This window comes from Hakea prostrata, chromosome 9 (genome assembly GCF_041222555.1).
Source record: "Hakea prostrata isolate BN-2017 chromosome 9, UWA_Hpros_2, whole genome shotgun sequence".
Lineage (NCBI taxonomy): Eukaryota > Viridiplantae > Streptophyta > Magnoliopsida > Proteales > Proteaceae > Hakea > Hakea prostrata.
In genome coordinates this window covers 39,988,298-40,010,266 of record NC_142608.1, presented here as the reverse complement: position 1 = coordinate 40,010,266, position 21,969 = coordinate 39,988,298, and the positions used below count along the sequence as shown (strand labels likewise).

General features: G+C 39.8%; 1 protein-coding gene across 4 annotated transcripts in view; it reads right to left on the bottom strand.

The window, feature by feature from the left end:
• The window catches only part of LOC149005219 (E3 ubiquitin-protein ligase DA2L-like), a 38,328-nt gene that overhangs the window by 5,843 nt on the left and 10,516 nt on the right, over nt 1–21,969 (bottom strand). For all 4 annotated transcript variants that reach the window (XM_089169438.1, XM_089169439.1, XM_089169440.1 and 1 more), the window contains one exon: nt 17,582–17,648. In XM_089169438.1, the coding sequence (XP_089025564.1) occupies nt 17,582–17,648 (67 nt within the window). The remainder of the gene's footprint in view (nt 1–17,581; nt 17,649–21,969) is intronic.

Below are 21,969 nucleotides of genomic sequence, written 5' to 3'. Positions count from 1 at the left end.
TCATGCTAGATACAAGGCCTAAGCTATGCATATCCTTTCTCACCACTTCTCTTAAGGTTGTCTTAGGTCTACCCCTAGCTCTTCTAGTTCCTTCAATCCGGATTATATCACTTCTCAATACAGAGGCATTTATAGGTCTGTTGAAAGTGGTCGTGCCACCTCAAATGACTTTCCCGAAGCTTATCACTTATGGGAGCAACTCCCAGACCAACTTTAATATGATCATTCATTATCTTATCCTTCCTAGTTTTGCCATTCATCCATTTTAGTATCTCAGTTTTGCTACATTGAGTTTATCTATATAATTTTTTTTAACAACCCAACACACTACACCGTACATCATAACTGGTTGAACGACGGTCGGTTCTATAGAATTTTCCTTTAAGCTTTACTGGAATACATCGATCACACAAGACCCCAAACGCACCTCTGCACTTCATTCACCCTATTTTAATTCTTTGGGAAACATCATCCTCTATATCACCTCTTTTATTTATAATTGAACCTAGGTAACTAAAACAATCACTTTGAGGAATCTCTTTATCGTCAAGTTTCACCACCTCATCGTCTGCCCAATCATGACTAAAGTTACAAACTAGATATTTTGTCTTCGTTCTACTTAATTTATAGCCTTTTGATTCCAAAGCTGCTCTCCATGATTCTAACTTGATATTAATCCTCACTTAAGTTTCATCTATCAACACAATATCATCAGCAAAAATCATACACCTAGTTGTTGGCAAAAATATACCTAGTTATAACTTGTAAGGAACAATAGAAGGAAAAACTTTCAAAGTCTATTAAGGTTCTGCTCAGTCTAGCTTGTTCACCAGCCATAACAAGAAGGCCAGCAGGCCACCGGGAGATATCCTCAAAGAGGCTGTCTAGTTGCATACAAAGGGAGGAAAGTGGAATCAGCATAAAAAGAAACATATAACTTTTTGCAACTGCAATTGTCTAATTACCTTAAACTCTTGCCACATATGATACTTCCCATATGAATTCCTATCATCTTTCATATAACCAAGGAATTTGGCTGCAAAATGTGAATTCAAGCTGTCATAAAGCGGGGGTGATTTGTGACAAAGGTCTCACAAAGCTTTTTGTTGCCGATTAGCATGAAGTCTCACACGTTGTTACAGCATGCATTCACCACATTCATGCATTCACATTCAAAGCTGACCACATATACAAATTCACTTTACCATACAAACATTCACAAGAAAAAGTATACGTGGTTTGCCAGTGTTTGCTACATCCACAGTGTAAATGACCATTCAGGCTACAAGACAAATCCAGTGGCAGTCTAAGGAACAATACAATGTTTAACAGCACCCACCACAAAAGAAGCTACAATCCCTAATTTTATGCAACAAGTACTGTTAGGAAGCACCTACCTCCATTATGTAGCACCCCACCACAAAAGTGCTAGGACCCTACCATCAATTACCCACTTGATAACTACAACATTAGGTTCACAATGACAAATGAAAAAGTTCAATACAAAAATCGAAGCATCTTAGCGACCATCTTGCTAACAGTGTAAGAGATACGTATCCATGAATGTACACTAATAAATTACCTACTACAAGGATGTGACTCCTTAACTTCCTCCCATTCCCAAGCTTCAACTCAACAACCATGGAGCTTTAAGCACCATAGTAGAACTATTCTCCTTGAGGTCATCTTCACAGACCCTAAGTTTGTGGGGTGGCTATTCTTCTTTCTTTACAAACGGTTGATTGGTTCCATCAATTAAACAGAACATGGACTTAATTGGAATTAGGATATGCTTTTGTTGGTGATGTGAACCAGATCCAGGATCACTCCAGGGGCCGAAACAGGACCTATGGTGGAAGCCCAACACCCTATGGCCCTGAAGGGAATTATGCATAAAGCAAGGGCATTTTGGCAATCTTGGCCTCTTCTAGTTAAGCTCAATTAGGGTTAGTTGGATTCATTGTGCTAGTAGGAATCCAACTCTATTTTTTTTTTTTGGAATTAGATCTAGTTTTGGACAAGTTATGAAAAAGTCACAGGGCCCTAGGATCACGCCACATGGAGGAGAGGGCTAGTGCTGATTGGTGGGTTATAAATAGGGGAGAAGATGAGAGGAAAGGATATGGAATATTGTATGTGAGTGCTCGAGCAGCCATTGGCTGAGGGGCAATATATGTTGTAGGGGTGACTGGCACCATTGTAACCAGTTTTCTCTATTTGTGTTTGTTCTTCTTTATTTCAGTAATTAAATAATATTATTTTTCATGTTGGATTTGTGGGTTCTTATCAGCTAACATCAAAGCACATTTCGATCCAAGGGAAGAAGATGGAGACTGGTTTGTCCATGTTTCCCCGCGAAGGAGATGCACAAAGGATGGCTTCTCGAAGTTATGCTCTTTTGTTGAGAACACCAGATCGGAGATGAGCATAGGATGAGGGTGGCTCTACAACATCTGAAAGGAGATACATTAGGAGGTGTTGGCCAAAGTTTACTTGGGCGAGCTTCAAGGAAGCCCTAAAAATGGAGCTCGGTGAAGGGAAAGGCACCAAACCATGCTCGGGTTTGGACACCGATGGCACTAGGATTGAGGTCAATGTCAGCACGGGCAATTCAAAAGGCCATGCTGAGGAATGGTAGGGAATAAGGTTGGGAATACCTGGCAGAAGACGGCTGAGGCGATATAGCAACACTACAATCACAGACAACAATAATTGGATAAAATCCCAATGTCATGCCCTACATTCGCAGGGAAGAATCAAGGATTGGTAGTCGATCAAACGATTGCGAGCAACACTCCTCATTGGACATGGAGAAGAAAGGAGGACAATAGGCAGCAAGGGTTGCAGCTTGACAAACAAGGAAAAGGAAGATTGAAGGAGGCCCTCTTGTTCGAACCATCCCTCAACCGGTTCATCGGTAAGGTTCAAGCTCTAAGGACCAAGGACCAATTAATAAAGGTCCAAGACCGGCCCATATGTTTGCATAGGTCAAGCTTAAGTCCAAGCGAACCAAATTCAAAGACTGTGCCACCAGGTTCCCTAAAAAAAACCCTTGGTTCCAGCCCATTTCATTTACTCGAAGCCCAGCCTACTCCATTAACCGAAGCCCAACCCATCACCTTAATTACTTCAGCCCAACAAAATGTACTATTAACTTGGGCCCAACTAGTGCAATTGGACCGAAGAGCAACCCGAGAACCAGCTCAAATCGACTCACCCAAACCATGGACCAATCAAACTCAAAATGGTCCAAACCATCACCTTCTACCTCCAATTCATGCACAAAAACAGTGACCGCAACCCAAAGACCTGCCAAATCTGTGAACTAGAACCACAGAGGGCTCACAGCGGTGGCAAGGGAGGTTGCAACAACCCAGACCGCAGCAGTGCTGCATCTCTTGTATAAAGAAGACCTCAAAGGGCTGGCTAGCGGCGGCAACTTCCCCAAGGGACCATTTGAAGGTCTAAAACCTTACTAGAAAGAAGATGGGCTAGTCCTTCGTGGCTTGTACCATAAACGTTTCATCCTCTCTAATGTGTGGTTTTTAAATGCTTTGGAATATATAATGGTTTCTAATCTAGAGGTCTCTCATCATCATATTTCTGCATTATTTCCACATATGAAGCGTTTGAGTTGCTGCCATGGTATAAATTTCCGCCGATACCACCGAAATTTAGAATGGTTTTCCAAGAAAAGAAATAAAACTTGGATAGGAATCGAAAAAATACCAGGTTTTGACTGAAACTGTTGAAATCTTCGAACCAACATTACTCAAAACCTGGTTTTGACAAAGAACAGTTGGTTTGCTTTACAAAAGTATACCGTTTCGGTGGAAACCTGCTAGATTTAGCAGGTTTCAACAGCTTTTGCCCAGTTTTGTACCTCTGGTTTCAAACAACAAATCGATTTTTCCTCGGGTTTTTTTTATTTCAAGCTCATTTTCACCCTAAATCAGTAATTCCTTTTCCTTCAATAACATCATTTTCTACTCCTTTGGGGATTTGGGAAGATTCTTGCAAGGTTTGGTTTAAACTTCCCATTTTTTATTTTTGCTCTGGTGATGGCTTGAATGATCTTGTATCGCTATAAGTTAAATCTAGGACTATGATCTATGATTGTGTGTTGTTATTTTTTTTTTATTTATTTATTTATTTTTCTTAATGCTTGTAATTTTTTATTTTCCAATTTTAAAAATTATTTTCTAAACTATGTTCTTAAAAAAATGCATATGTATACATGATGTATGGGATTGAATTTAATGTATGTGAGACACTATAACTCGATCTTCATTGTGATGGTGTTGAATTGGATTTTTTTTGTTGTTAACTATTTATTTTAATTATTTGAAAATTATTAAATATTTTTTCTAAATTTATTTAAAATTCAAAAAAATTACTAATTACTTTCTATTTTATATTTAAAAATAGGAGAATATTAGTAGAAGCATGTATGTAATTTTTGAAGTTTTAGCAACGCTCTTGAAGATACTTAGTGTGTATTTGTTGTATCAGGCATATATTTCTAAAGATATTGGACACTGCTTGGAAGCACGGGAGGCCACTGACCGCAGATAAGAAGTCTGAGTGTAACTATTACAAGAAACAGATAGGAGAAGGTGAGGCAACTAGATTAAAATGATATCTAGTTGGGGGTGATAAGAATATCACTGAAGCCCTAACGTTCCTGTAGAGATCAAACAAACAATGGCCCAACACTAGAGGGGTGGAAAGGAAAAGAGGAAGGAGAAGAGTACATTGGGAGGAGTTTGAAGATGCTTGTCTAGATGACCTCCCAGATCTAGGAGAGCAGAACTTCGATTCGGAGGAGCTAGGAGAGTAGTTTCTGAGTAAGAGAGGCAACACAGATGAGGAGAGGATGATGATGAGCAGAAAGCAACATAGGCTCAATGATTTGAGGAGGCAACAGAGGGCCATAAGAGTAGGGTCCTTTAAAGCTAGATTTTCTAGGAGGCGGAACCCAACCCATGAGGAGGAGCCAAATTCCATCCTACCCCCACGGGGCCAAGCTTTATCAGTAGCAGCCACAGATCCAAATATACAGATTGGTCACAAATCCTGCCTTATTTAGGAGGTCAAAGAACAAATAGAGGAAGTTGAAGCATATATGGGGGAATGTGAAGGAGAAAGCAGGACTTACTTTCTCTAAATGGGCTTTCTACCATAGCATTCCAACAAATGCAGCCTTGGGGCCCTATTATAGGGATATATTTGATGAGGTTAGCAAGGCTGGGAGTGGTGGGAAGATCTGAATGCAAACATTGCGGGTTTGAAGCCTATGTGAGCTCATTATGTTGTTACAAGATGTGTGATGGTTGGACTAGTCCCACTAGACAATCCATCATCAATTTAATGTTGAACTATATGATGGGAGGATGGTGTTCCTCAAGTCAGTGGATGCATCCAAGGAGAAGGATGCGGAATACATATATAACCTACTAAACAAAGTGGCGGTGGAGGTTGGAGTGGATCAAGTGGTCAAATTGTCATAATGGATCCAACTTTAAAAAGGTTGGGATGAAGAAGATGAAGAACCCCAGGTATAAGCTCATTTGGATTCCTTGTGAGGCTTATTGCATTGACCTAATGCTAAAGGACATGGGTCAATGCAAGATTATAAAAGGAGTGGTAGACAGAGCACAAGAAGTTAGCACCTTCATTTATAATCATGGGTTTGCACTACAGATGTTGACAGACCAATCTAGGAGTGACTTGGTGAGGTTAGGCATTACTAGGTTTGCAACCAATTGGATTGCAGTATTGCACTACGGAGCTTAAAGAGCACAAAGGTTGGCCTAAGGTCCATGTTCTCATCAAACCAATGGTTTAATTGGGAGGGTTCTTCAACCCAATGTGGGAGGACAACACAAACTACAATGTTGAGTGAGACATTCCCGGGGGGGGGGGTACTATGAGGATTGTAGCAAAGATACTTGAACATGTGGTGATCGTACTGAGGATGGTAGATCAACTCATCATCAAGAAGACCAACTTTACCACTCATATGAGATGCAACTGATAAGATGAAGCAGTAGGTTCAGATGGTCTACCAAAGGGGTAATAAAAAACTCCTCGACATAATCTAGAATAAATGGGAGAGGCAGCTGCAGCATCCACTACATAAGGCTGATGAGTTTATTTAATTTCATATTAAGCTACTAACCTAATTATTGTTTATACCAGATGAAGCCATTCAAAGATGCCATTGGGAGTTTCGATTGCTCCATTGCAATATCGACAAGTGACACCACCGCTAGGGATTAGTTCAAATCCCTACATGTCATCATATCCTATCATTTAGCTTTTCTCCTACACTTATTATTAGTTATTACTTAAGTTATACATTACACTATTGACCTTACTAATTGAATTCCACACATTTGTTGCAGCTTGCAACTAAGTGGTGGCTGCAATATAAAACTGACTCACCCAACTTGTCTGTGATTGCATATAAAGTGCTCCTATAGACATCTTCTATCACTGGGTATGAGCAGAACTAGAACACTTTTAACCTCATTCACTCAAAGAGTTGAAACCGATTGGGAGTGAAGCAGTTACAGGACCTTGTCTATGTACACTAAAATAAGAGACTGAGGGAGGATCACATTAAATAGGGAATGGAGAGAAATAATAACCTGATTGAGTTGTTCGAAATATCTGAGGTGAAAGATGATGATGAGAACCCCTTATTTGAGTGGATCAGGTATAGAGGAAACCCATTGTTGGATGAGAAGGAAGGTAGTCCCAATAGACATATTGCACAACATATGGGGGTTGATGTGGATGACTTCTTCTCCATGGAGGAGAGAGTGCATACATAGCCGGCCTATCATTCATGCCACCTTGTGGTGCATCGACGAACAATGAAGATAACCTAGAGGTTTCCGACCGATGATGATGCCACTCAACTAACCCAAGGAGATGATGATGATGATGATGATAATGATGATGGCCATAGTGGTGTTCAAGCACAAGCTCCATCTAAGCCCAACAACAACTGCAGAGCAAGTTCTCAACCTCATCTGTAGCATGGGGAGGTACCAAAGAACCAACCGCACCACCAGCACCAACATCCTCAGGAAGACTCAGCATCAATTGATTCAGCATGTGCCACATGAATCACCACATACATATAGCCATTGCAGTGGTCGCAAACGTGGATCTCAGGATGACAGGTCTCAGATGGATGTGGTCAGCGTAGCAGGCTCTATGGGATCCATGAGCTTAGATGAGCCTAGAGGATCTTGATATTGGAGATCATCATCATTCGTTGATTCTCAAACCCCAAGATAGTTGTATGGCGAGTGTTGGGTCTACACTATATGGGGCACATTATGGATATGGATATCCATATGGATAAGGGGGACACATGGTAGAGTTAGGGGATCATCTACTTATTCTTCTGATGATGGTAGCAGTATACAATCCACATAGGGATATAGGCATGGACAATATGGTGATGGAAACTATCAAGGGGGAGGGTGATGAGCACATTTATGTGTGAAATCTTAGGGCATAAAGCATGCATTTTACACACTTAGAGTGGAGCTACCTTGAGTTTTATGTTGTCTTTGCAGATTTTAGGACTTTTCAATATTTAAGCAAATATTTGGAGTTTTGGGTATGAATCTGCAATTTTACACGTCATGAGGTCCGTTTAAATTCTCAAATGCGGAAATGGGCCTGATCTGGAGCATGATGGACTAGAGATGTGATTATGGGCCAACTCCGAAATATTTAAGAGATAAAGAAGGCAAATTTGATCTACGGCTGAGATTATAAATTATCAATCAAATCTACAGAGATATTATTGAGAGAGTCCAAATGGAGAAAAGAGTCCTTGCATACCTCAATATCTTATTTAATATTTGTGATTTGATTAAAGAAAGAAAAAGAGGAAAAAGAATTATATTCAGATAAGAAAGAAGGAAAAATCCCGTTTTTGAATGTCTCTGTTCAATTTCGATCAAGCCCTTCATCGAACGGTCATCCGGTGTCCGATCGAGCTGATTTTTGGAGGAGAGCTTCACGACTTCTTGATCCTCAAATCCAACGGTGGAATTGTGCATTTGATCTCTCTAAGTCAGTCCGATTAGTACGTTAAAACCCTAATTGGTTGAGTCAGATAGGAACCCTAAGTTTGATTCAAATTCTGTTAAGATTCATATCCCATGTAAACTTTATAAAAGGAGAGCATACTCCATCAAGGGAGAACGTGTTTTAGAGCTTAGTAGAAGCACTCTTTCTTCTCTCTTCAGTTTATTTAGGCTTTCTCTAGTTTTCTTTGCTTGCATTTGTGAGATTTAAATTTATAGATTGAATGTTTAGGTTTAATTTTTCTATGTAATGCAATTCAAGTTCAAGTTTCAAGTTCAAGTTTCAAGTTTTAAGATTCGTTTTTCTCTGGGTCTAGCAATTGCAGATCTAGATCTAGATCTGGTTGTTAGGGTTGGTTGAGATTCGAATCGTTTGTTCAATTTGCAAGTAAGTAACATTCTTCAATAATCTTCTCTTCTCCCTCCATTCCCACTTCTATCTACCCCTCCATATTCTTAATTTAGGATTTACTTTCAGCATTTATTTATTGTTCTCCCTTCCCCTGGGTCCTTGATCAAAGATGCCTACAATCGTGCCTCTCTTTGGTTAAGATTTCCCTTTCCTTTTATTGCTCAGTTATATACTTTCTGCAATTTACTTTCAGCATTTATTTATTGTTCTCCCTTCCCCTGGGTCCTTGATCAGAGATGCCTACATTCGTGCCTCTCTTTGGTTAAAGTTTCCCTTTCCTTTTATTGCTTTGATTATTTCTTTTCTGCAATTTATTTTTCTCTAATATCCGTTCACCCGATCGGTGGACTGTAAGCTACGGCAAAGGGTCAACAGTCAAAGTCATTATAATTATACTCCCCTTCCCTAAATCCAGAGCTAACACTCGGATCACTTCCCTTTTATTTTTATTTATTATTCAAATTTTTTTCTGCTTTTATTAATTATGCGTTGATTATGTTTGCTTTATTTTTCGTCTCAATTCGATCGCATTAGATTTATGGATTAGGACGGTTCGTTTAGTTTAATTAAGTAATTAACAAAAACTTGTTTGGAGTTGGGGGATCATCTACTTATTCTTCTGATGATGGTAGCAGTACACAATCCCATAGGGATATAGGCATGGACAATATGGTGATGGAACCTATTAAGGGGGAGGGGCATCATTCGTGGACTCCATCTTTGGAGTTCCAGCTCCAGTAGCAGTAATACCACCACCGATGTGATCCAACTAGGCAAGTTTTGAGAGCAAGTGTCATAGAGAGTATTTACCCTTATGACACATTTCCTAGGATGGGGTATTCACATTATATTGATCACACCTATAGAGACACAATGAATCAATTCGCAAACAACTTTAGGCATAACATGTCATGTGCAGCATTCATCCAATATTCAAAGTACTACTATAGACGAGATGGATCCACTAATTTCAGCCAGGCACTTAACTTAGAACTAAAGCTTGGGACTTTGTTTTTGGTTATTTATTTTGTTTACGTATTTTCTATCAAACAATTTATGTATGCTATATATCCAATATAGTGTGCTTAATTTGTATACAAAGTTTGTACTTATCAGAACCTCTCATGTGTTAGCATAATTAAACGATACCTCTTCAGTGGTTTGTTAAGCGAAATAGCAATTCCATTGTGTTCATTATGCTTTAAATAGGTAGGAGGCAAGAAGTCAAATGAAAAACACATCATATAAGGGTCAAAACCAACTATCAAAATTTGGGTTGAAATGTTCCAAGTTTCTCGATCATTTTGACCCAAATTTTAGTCAAAATTAGGATATCTCTGACCTAGTCGAAACCAACCTTGAATCCAAGATTCTGATCCTTTTTTCTTGCCTAACTCAGGTATAATTTATACAGAGAAATGTGGGAATTTTTCGAGCTTGCCAGCATTGCAAAACTGAAAAGTGATACTCCTCAAGGAAGACCGGATATTTCGAATATCGGGTTGTCAATGGGCCAGGTTAGTCAAACCAGACTTGAACCCTAACCCTACCATAGAGACTAAAATTGAAACCCAAGCCCTACCCAACCCTATCAGAGTTTAAAAATCCCCAACCCTAACCTGCCCCAGCAAGGGCCTGACCCAACCCCCTAATTAACCCTGATAGGGTTAGTTTGGCCCTAATTAACCTTGACCCTGATCCTAGTTTTTATTTTTGAAGGGTTAATTTAATAAAATTTGGGCAATTGAGTGCTCCTATGAAAAAGTTACTAATTGGGAAAAAGTATAGATGACTTCATTGATTAAATATCTTCCTTAAGAAGAAGATACACGATTATTAAATTATAAAGTTACTAATTGGGACAAAGCATAGATACACGATTAAATATCTTCCTTAAGAAGAAGATACACAATTAAACAACAGAAAAAAGGTTACTAATTGGGACAAAGATAATAAAAAGAAAAAGTTAGTATTAAGGAAAAGCATACACAATTAATTGATTTGGGAATGTGATTTTATGGGAATATATTTAGATATTTAAGGTTAGTGGGATATACTAGAAGAGCTAGGGGTAGACCTAAGATAACCTTAAGAGAAGTGGTCAAAAAGGTTATGTATAGCTTAGGCCTCGTATCTAGCATGGCCTCATATAGAATTGATTGGAAGGCAAGAATCCAAGTTGCCGACCCCATTTAGTTGGGACAAGGCTTATTGTTGTTGTTGTTTTTTAAGGTTAGAGGGATATTGTGGTTGTTACAAAAAGAAGGGATACTCAATTGTTACTTATCAAAACAAAAGGGATACTCGATTTGTTTAAAGCCATTTTAAATTTTAAATATAAATTAAATTAAATTAAACTAACATACGGTCGGGTTGAGCTAGGCCGGGTTAGCCCGAACCCGACACTGTCAAGGCTGATTATTTTGTAACCTAAGCCCGCCCTTCAGGTTGAAAATTTTGGATTGGGATCAGGCCGGGCTCAAGGCAGGTTTAGGCCAACAACTTCTCTTTAAGGTTCTGGAAGCAAAGGCTATCCGCCAAATTCTTTTCTTGAGAAGCAGACACCATGCACATTTGAAGAAAACAAAGGCATCGTTTTCAATAATTTATGAGAATGGTTTCCAATGACAATCGGGAGATCAGTGCTGCCAATTTGCTGGAAGTCCTTGATTCATACAGTGATGCAAAACTCATTGTAGGAGGTGTTGTGTTCTACATGGATCTATATGCTATTGGTTCTCAGCTGAACCCAAATCCAATGGCTATCCTGGTGTGTTTTTTCATCAGCTGAAGATTCCAAGGTTTTTCATGAGCTGCTTTATGGGGGGTATAGAATGTGTTGGATCCCAGGGAGGGTTGTTCTTGAAGACACTGCATTGGCATGGTTGTGCGGCAAGCATGTGAAGACCAACCTTCTAATTTTCCTTCACCTTGAGTACAATCCCTCGGTAGTGATAGGGGTCTGGGATCATGCCACATGGAGGAGAGAGAAGGTTAGTGTAGGTTGGTGGGTAATAAATAGCAGAGAAGATGTGAGCAAGGGTTATGAAATATTTTATTTGAGTGTTTGGGCAGGCCATTGGATGAGGGGGGCAGCATATGCTGTGGGGGTGACTGGCACCATCATAACCAGTGTTATCTCTATTGGTGTTCTTTCCTTCTTTATTTCAGCAATAAAACATCATTAATTCTCATATTGGATCCACAGGTTCTTATTAGAGTCCTAGGCTTGTTAGGAGTCCTCCTCAAAGAGGGGTTCCTTTTGTTAGAGTCCAAGTTCTACTGGGAACCTAGTCCTACTCATGTTATGTAATTTGATTCATCTTAGGTTGAGCTGAGATAGAGTCCTTAATAGAATAGGAGTCATGAATCTAGTAGAAGTCCTAAATTTGAATTGCTTTCTTATGTTGAGTCCTAGTTTGAAGTCCTAATATGAGTCCATGTAAGGCTATAAATATATCCCTTGCTTGTAAAGAAGACAGATTATGATTGATTAAATTAACAAGAATTTGAAGGAGAATTGTTACCGAGTTGCAGGGTTTCCAAGGAGGAAGCCTCACGCTTATAATTTTCTAGTTTGCTGAATTTTCTTCAACCTTCCCCCAAACCCCAATTTTCCTAAAGTCCAATCCCCTACCCTATCGCAGCCTTCATTCTTCCCTCCCCTAGCCTGCCTCAGCCTTACCCCCCACCCCTTTCCCCTACCCTAAAACTTCTGTTCCCCTCCATCCCCTAAGCCTTATTCCCCTTTACAGCCCCTTTTTCTTCCACTTCTTCTCTCTTCTCTCTTGTTGCAGCCATAGTTTTCCCCAAATCCTAAACCCTAGGTCAAACTTCACCTCTTCCACCCACATCCCACTCCCTTTACAAAATCTCCTCCCCCTCCCCTCCCCTCCCCTTGCATTCGATCCTAACCTTTGTTCTACCAAACACCCCCCCCCCCCCTTTCTTGAATTTTTTGGAATTTTGGGACTTTTCTGAAGAGTGAAGACCTAAAATTCAAGGTCAGACCTACAGCAATCTAACCGTTAGATATGTCACAAACTTTAGGAAACTCATCCCCCAATCTTAGTGACCTTCCCTCCCAATTTCATCCCAATCAAGACCAACCAAAACCTAGTCTAAATCCTAATTCCTTTGCTGCCCTAATTTCCCAAACCCTAGACTTGGAGTTGAATTCTGAATTTTAAAATACAGGAAGGTTTAGGTTTGAACCTCAATAAATCCAGCCATCCTAACCCTAACCAAACCCTGTTCTTTCCTCTGAAGCCTAAAACCATTCAATACAGCCCTATATCATGTCTGCAAGGTTTTAAGGAAACCTAATTGTAAAGCAGATTCAATTGAGTGATCCTGAAGACTGGCCCTAAATTTGGGGGTTACGTTAATTGGTATCAAAGCTATGGACAAATCAGCAGTAGCCAAACAATTTGAAAGTATACAGAACACGTTAACTGATGTGCTAGCCCAATTGCAAGGACTGAACAGGAGGGTGACCTAATTAGACGCCAACCGCAGGGCAGAAGTGCTACTGAGCCCTCCCCCATTCCCAAGGGTCCATTCTCAGATAATGCTACTCCATTGTAGAGAGATCAGTGAAATCCATAGACACAAAGAAGATGCTTCGTTTGGTGGATACAGGGAGGACAGAGGGAGGAACAGCCATCCCATGAATCTAGGTATGACAATCCTATCTACGACAAATATGTACAGATGAAAGCCCACCATGAGGGAGAGGCCATCCACAGACACCAGTTAATTTGGAGAAGCACATCTGTTCTTACTTTAACGGAGGCCAGGACCAAAGAAGGGGAGCAGACCACCACAAAGTCAAGCTCAAGTTCAATGGATCATTAAACCCACGGGTGTTCTATGATTGGAGAGCTGCTCTAAATGACTACTTTGGTATAACTAGTAAGAGGACAAAAAGATGAGGTTAGCCAGAACCAAGGGTAGTAGGTGCTGATAGAGACTGGTGGAACTCAATGGAGAGAAAGTTGTACTATGAAGGTAAAGAATGCACAACCTAGAACCAGATAAACAGGAGTTGACAGAGAGATACTTACCAAAACACTGTAAGACTAAGCTACAGGAACAGTTCCACACCCTAAGCAGGGCACCATGTCTGTGCCGATTACATCCAGCAGTTCAATCCTCAGCCTCGAGGATAAGGACTAGGGAGAGCAAACTACAAATGATGACCCAATTCAGACTTGGTTTTAAGTATGAAATCCAGGTGGCCCTAGGAATTACTGATGTGCAAGATCTCAGGAATCTATTTGATTAGCACTGCGAGTTGAAACCGTCCGGGCATAGAAGAAACGAAGTAATCAAGACTACAAGAAGGACCCAACCACCAGCAAGCCCTCTCCCTCGTCTGCAGTCCCTCCAAGGGGAACTAATCCACTCAAAGCAGACTCCTTAGCAAGAGGCCTCGTCATTAACAACAACGAAGAGTGATTTCACTGTCATGAGAAGGGAAACTTTGCCAGAGTGTCCCCAAAGAAGGGGAGTTGCTGTCAAAGACAGCAACCAACAATTCCAAAAGAGGAGGTACTTTTTTTTTTTGGTAGAAAAAGAGGAGTACTTTGCCCTCCACAGAAGCAAAACCAAAAGAGGAGTACCCCTCAACGTGATTCCATGATAGAGCCTGAAGGTGAAAACTGGAAGAAGAGCAGAACCGCCCTCACCAGACTCAAGGCAGGTGATCTTCTAGCACAAATCATCATAGACAGTGGAAGCCATGTCAACAGGGTGTCAAGAACTTCATTAAGAGAGCAAGACTAAAAACTGCAAAGCACCCCTAAGCCTATAACGTATCCTTCCTCAACAGTGCAAGCTTGAGGTAATTTCAAGTTGCCAAGTACCAATGAGTCTACACTCCTACTCTGACGAGATCTGGTGCGATGTAGTTCCCATGAAGCTGACAAACATCATCCTTGGGAGGCCATGGTTGTTTGACAACAATGTCACCATCACCTGCAAAGAGAACAAGTGCATATTTAAACACAAGGGCCAGAGAATTGTGCTCCTACTCCTCAATCTACTTGAAGAAGCCAAGAAGAAGCAGACCCTCCAGAAAAACAAAAAGGACTCAAACCCTAACCAGCAACTCCTGTGATCCCACCCAAGAAAACCAAAGGGAAGGCTATTGCAGATTCAAAAGGCATTGATCCAGGATCAAGTGGGAACCAGGGGAAAGTAACCCATTCATCGGAGATGAATGTTTCAAGAAGGAAAGAGTTTATGTCAACCAGACCCAGGACCACTTTAGGGGCCAAAACACGGCCTAGGGTAGCAGCCCACACCCTACAACCCTAAAGGGAATCATATAACGTAAGGGCATTTTGGTAATGTTGGCCTATTCTAGTTAGGTTCAATTAGGGTCAGTTGGATTCAATATGCTACTAGGAATCCAACTCTACTTATTGTTCTGGAATTATGTATAGTTTTGGACAAGTTATGGAAGAGTCCTAGTCTTGTTAGGAGTCCTATTCAAAGAGGGGTTCCTTTAGTTATAGTCCAAGTTCTATTGAGAACCTATCCTACTCATGTTATGTAATTTGATTCATCTTAGGTTGAGTTGAGAGAGCCCTTAATAGAGTGGGAGTCATGAGTCAAGCAAAAATCCAAAATTTGAATTGCTTTCTTATATTGACTCCTAGTTTGATTTACTTTCTAATGTTGAGTCCTAGCATGAATCCTTCATGTAAGGTTATAAATATAGCCCCTTGCTTATAAGAGAACAGATTATGATTGATTGAATAAACAAGAGTTTGAAGGAGAATTGTTGTTGCAGGGTTTCCAATGAGGAAACCTGCTTCTGATTTTCTGGTTTGCTGAATTTTCTTCAACCTCTGCCCCCTACAAGTACGTAACGGAAATTCCTCACCCCTGCCCCTACCCTTCTTATTCTCTCTCACCCCATCAGACCTTATTCTTCCCCTTTCACCCTAGCCTGTAGCAACCCTCCCCATCCCCAAACCCCAGTTCTCCTAGACCCCAATCACAGCCTTCATTTTTCCCTCCCCTAGCCTGCAGCAGCCTCACCCTCTACCCCTACCCTAGTTCTTCCATTCCCCAAGCCATTTTCCCCTATACAGCCCCTTTTCTTCGCCTTTCTTCTCTCCTCTCTTGTGGCAGCCATAGTTTTCCTCAAATCCTAAACCCTAGGTCACCCCCTCCCTCTCCTATATCCATTCCCTTTACGAAACCTTCCCTCCCGCCCCCCCCCCCCGGCTTAATAAAAAATAAACCCAAAAAAGACTGAATCCTTTCTTCTTCCCTTAAACCCTAATCCCCATGTCCTTTTTTTTTTTAATTTTCTTGAATTTTCTGGAATTTTCGAACTTCTCTAAAGACCTAAAATTCAAGGTCAAGCCTACTGCAATCTAACCATTAGATCTGTCCCAAACTTTAGGAACCTCATCCCCCTAAACCCTAGTGACCTTCCCTCCAAATTTGAGCCTAATCGGACCAACCAAACCATAATTCCTTTAATGCCCTAATTTCCCAAACCCTAGACTTGGAGTTCAATCTGAATTTCAAATTACAGCAAGGTTTAGGTTTGAACCTCAAAAAATCCAGCCATCATAACCCTAGCCGAACCCTATTCTTCACTCTCCGAATCCCTAAAACCATTCAATACAGCCATATTACCAGGAAATTTATCCAGTCCATTTCTTTGTTAGAAATGGACTGTCCATTTCCTTGTAGATGTATGACATGTGTCCCAACATCACACCAAATGGTTAAAATCCATTTATAAGTCACATCAAAAACTTGAGATTAAATTTTAAAAAAAATGATGTGACTTGTAAATGGATCTCAACCTTCTGATGTGATGTTGGGACACATGTCACACATCTACAAGGAAATGGACCAAGGAAATGGATGGTCCATTTCCTTGTCAAAAATGGACAGGATATTAGTCCCATATTACCATACCCAGAGGGTTATAAGGAACCCTAATTGTACAGCTGATTCAATTGAGTGATCTTGAAGACTGGCCCTCAATTTGGGGTTGGCATCAGTTGAGCTTGTTCATTCTCCTTCCATGGTGGCATTGTAGCTAATGACACTACTCTTTCAGAATTGTCAAGTTCGCAACCTCCTTACTTTCAAGGAAACTGTATCAGTGACCACAAAGCAAGTCATATAATACTTGGATTTCCTCTCTCTATGTACCAATTGTTTTTTGTGATAATCAAAACCCCAGAACTAATAGACCAAGTACAACATGTACACTTTCATCTTCCAGCTGTTGTAAGGTTTAAAGACTCAAAACATTGTACTACTCATGTACCTTAATGCTAATTGTTTACATCTTATAACAATTAGTTCACAATAGTTACTCAAAGAGTAGCCTAAGAAGTAAGATCTGGAACATATACATGTTGTTGATAGATTACTTTCAATTGAACAAAAGCCAGCATCTACATGAAGATTCAACAGAGCCAGGACACCAGCTAGCTGAAGCCAACTCATTTTATTTGGGCATCATATTCAGTCTTCATTCTTTCACCCAACCCCCTCCCCCCCGCTTGTGGGTTTGTAAGTTGTGGGGTGGGGGGGGGGGGGGGGGGCACACATTTACAAAGTCATCTACATGATTGTCAGGTTAACATTGTTCATAATCCTTGTTCTGAGTCTCTTCTTACACATTTTGACAATCTACAGCCAAAAGAATATGCACCCACTAGGCAATATAAGGAGGTGGAGATCCAAGAACAACAATGAGGCACAATTTGTACAGATACTGCATCATCATTGAACTGGTATAGCAGTTACAAACAATTTGGAACCTACACCTCAACTGTTAGACCCCTTCCCCCCCCCCCCCCAAAAAAAAAAAAAAAAGGAAACCCTGGAAATTGAACACTAAGATGGTAAACTTAAACTCTGAAAATTACTTTATGGTAGATAATAAAAAAATTGTGGTTCCATATAGTCTCAGAAAAAGACAGTGTGGGTTGGATTAGCTCTGAAGATGAGATATGTTGGACCGTTTCAACTTTGATGACAATGTGAATAGATTAGTTATTCTGACTATTACCTGAATCGAAAGCCAAATTGCTTCCATGACCATTATTTCCTCCAGATCTAGGTCAAATTCATCATCCCTGCATTTAGTGCAAATGCAACATAAAGCTAAATTAGAAGCAAAAATAAATAAATAAACAAACCTCCAAAAAGATCCAATATGTAAGATGAAGACTACATGGAGTCGACATATAAAGCTGATCTACAAGTGCATAAAACATACATTAATAGTATCAAAATCCATGGCATAGCATTACAACTTTGTAACAAATCCAGTTCATATTTGTCATAACATGACTTTAGGGATAATTTTCTCTGAAACAATTCCTAGAATCAAGCCAATATTCTCACATCATGGGATACGGTAGTAACAAATTAAAAATTGATAGATAGCCACGTAATGGTTAAAAAAATAAAATAGATAGCCACTTAATGGTTAAAAAAAATTTGCAGGTACTCCATCTTTAGAAACTGCAACAAGTTCATAAGCTCATTAGCTTCTAACATTCCACAAAGGCAACAAGAAATACAAAATCTAAAATCTAAGAAAATAAAGGATCAAACGAACGAAAAGTGGTGCCACATGCCAAGCTGATGTCATCAAGCTCAACTGAAAATTACATAGCAGTTCCACAGTCTAAGACCACAAAAAATTCCACAGTATAGCACAAGTAGTCCACAAAGCTTACAATAAACCACAAAAGCTTCAGTTTTTCCTATCTAATCTACCTTGTCAAATGTGGCAAACCCTTGAAAACCTTTCAATTTACTTCCTTTCAAGCTTGACAAAGATACCAAAATGGAAGAATCCAATAGTACTTCTTTACATTGCAGGCAACTTTCCTCCAACACCTCTGTCCAATAAACACTAAATGACAACAGAATTAACAGCAATTAATCCCATGTCAATTTGGACTCAAAATATATGTGACACAGTGTCAAGTACTTGACTGATATGCCAAAAGCTCCAAAGCTAATGGAACATGTTAAATCAAGCCCTTTAACCTATCCCATACTAGGCTGGCCCAGTCTAATGTTCATACACTAGAGTGGACCCCATTAAGCACATAATGAACCACCACTCTTCTGCAACAGTCGCCATTGATGGCTCTCACCCTAGGCAATTTCCACTCTAGCCCTAGGCAGCCCTCTCTAAGCAGCTGCACCCTGCTCTTCTCTGTTAATTCCCCCCCCCCCAAAAAAAAAAAATAGCATAACAAATTCGTTTCTTGACTACTTTCACTCTACTCTAGGTTTCAAATTCAAGCATAGCTGACCCATGCATGGGGTGATTAGAGGCGGAGATGGAGAACCAAGCAGCCACACGATCAAAAGTCTCAGGAGTTGACAGACTCAATGCAGCAGATGTTCGCGATAGTTAACACAAAGCTAGACAATGTTACTACCATGGAACAAAATTCACGCAAAACCTACCTGGGAAATTTTGCTATTTCTAGAAATGGGAAATGAAACTATATGGGAACGAAAAAAAGTTCCCAGGTTTCCCTTGAAACTTGAGAAAATTCGACAAAACCATGCGAAACTAGGGAATTCCCTCAGCAAGACCGAAACCTGGTTTGATCAGACTAGACCAGCCAGTTCATGAGAAAAAATTCGAGGGAAACTCAAGTTTCGACCTTGTGAAAATGGGAAAGTCATGGAAAATTGGGATTTTTTCTAATTTTTTTTCTTCCTTTCATGTTCTCCAAATACTGCGAACAATACCCCCTCCATCAAAACTTCCCTATCCAAATTGTGTCTTCCCTCAAACTAGTTATCCTAGGCATGTTGATGACCAGACTAATAGAGATGCAATTGTCGATTACCTTAACAATCATAAGCATAACATGTCATGGGATGTCTTTGTTTGTTGGTCGGAGGAGAGGATGTTACAAGCACAGTAATACTGGGCTCACGGGATGGATCCACCGAGGCACTCCTCTTGGCATTGAATTGTACTTTCCTTTTATTGTCAGTTACTTTGCATTTGATGTTTTGAACTTAGAAATTATATATTAAATGTTATGTACTTGAGCAATTAAGTTTATAATGTCTTTGTCAGAAAATTCTAAATCAACGTTATGTACTTTGAAGGACATATCTATAATGACTTTTTTAGCAAAATGAATGTGCCAATGTGTTATTTAAACTCTATTTAGCTTATATGCAGAGCCCCACCCCAAAATACCCCCTAAAACCTATCGAAACTTGATGTTAAAACTTATAGGAAAAAGTTCCAAGTTTCCACAAAATTTCTCATTTTCACTATGTCGAAACTTGAGTTTCCCTCGAATTATTTTCCATAGATACTACCAACCGTCAAGTGGGTCAAAGCTCTGACAAGTCACAACAACCATCTACAGAAAGAATGTAGAACCTCGAATAGACTATCCAACCGTTCTAGGGGAGCTGGTGCATTATTGCCCAAGTAGTGAAGCTTGATTTCCCACATATAATGGTGAAGAAGATCCTACCAGATGTGTTCACCCTGCTGATCAGCTCTTTAAATACCATCGAACGCCAGTGAAGGAAGGTGTTCCACTAGCATCACGGAACCTCAAGGGTGATGCCCAATTATGATAGCAACTCCTCAAGGATGAACATGTGAATGCCCATATCACTTCGCAGGAATTTGAAATAGAAACCTTCAAAAGGTATGATTGATGTAGTCCCAAGTGAATGAGGACCAGTCCTTCGAGATCTTTAGATGACCAGTAACTATAAACTAGGGTTGACTGAATCAAGTTGGCTGTTTAGGGCTAAAAAAAAAAATTTAATTAATTAATTAATTAATTTGATATTGAACTCTCAAACTAGCCCTTTTTTCTGATTTATAAATGTGAACTGATTTTCAAATTATATTCTATGTTTCTAACTTACTGGTAACGCAAATTGCTAACCTGAACTTCCCAAATCTAGGATTTACAGTTACAGTTTCAAGGTGACTCGTATGGGCCCCTTTTTTAAGGTTTTTGTCAGATGGGGTATAACAGGGAGTGGTTTATGGTTACAGAGTTAGGGTTAGGATGTTACAAGTTCTAGAAGGGAAAATTAGGTAGTCATGGAACTAGGGTTTTGAAGATCCAGGTTTTAGGATTTTTGTTTTGGAATTAGGGTTTCAGGTCTAGGGGTTGGGGATGCAGGGCAGCAGGGATTCAGAGTTTTAGCAAGCGAAAGGGGTTGGGGTAGGGTTCGAGTGTCAGTGGCTGTATGGGGATGAGGGGTCTGCAAGGGTGAAGAATTCCAACATAGGTTTTAGAATTATGATTCCAAGGGTTTATGGGAAAAGGAGAGAGCTGAATGGGGTACAGTTTGTAAAAGCAGCAATTAAACTATGGAAGGTGAATGGAATCAGAGCTTTGTTACTTACCTGTAATACAAGTCTTGCAATAGGGGAGATAATGATGGAGAGAAGTGGAGGCAGGCTGCAAGCACCACTGAGGGAGAATCCTTCAAATAGAAAACTCCAGGTTGCTTACTAGATCACATGAAGGTCCCTTACCTCTGATGAGAACCCCCACTAATACCTTGCTCTTAGGCAGCAACACAATATTAATCTGAAATTTGAATTCTTATTAATCTCAAATCTTCTTCTGTTACCTGCATAGGCCTTGTATTTATAGAGCCTTGAACTAACTTTCCTTGTAGTACACAAAATACAAACTAACTTGAATTTAAATAGGACTTTGTATTACTAATCTACTAACCTCATAAGCACTGTTTATCATGTGCAAGGATCAAGGTTTCGGTTTCTAGGCCGGTTTCAACCTAGCCAAAAACCAAAATCTCCAAGTTTCGCCAAAATTTCAATTGGAACTTGTTACTTTCTTTTTTTTTTTTAAATTCCAATCCTAGGTTTTGGGCCTTGTATAACCCCATTTCATCTAATTTCTTGCCTCCTACCTACTTAAAATATAATAACACAATGGAACTAGTATTTTGCCCAAAAAACCATTGAGAAGTTATCATTCATGTATGCTAACTTATGACTGGTTCCGAGATGCACAAATGTATTGCATACAAGCATAGAATAATCAACATACATGAATTGTTTGATGAATGGTTACATATACAAGTCAACAAGGTACAATGACCACCTAGGGATTTTTGTTTGCGCCTGTGCGGGTGACACATGTCCCTTGATACATCCAACAATTAAAACGTATTTAGTTTAATTTTATATTTAAAAAGTCCAAATATTACAATTACTCACCTTGGAACTATTCTAATTTGCAAAAATAAACCTCTATTTCTCTCAACAGAAGGAATCTCCGTTAGGGTGTTTCAAGTTACGCAATTTCTCCTTATGATTTCCCCTCAAGAAATCTCAGGAAAAAAATTCAGATCTGTGGGAGGAAATCTAAGAATCTTTTAAAACTCAAAAAATGGTGATGGAGGGCA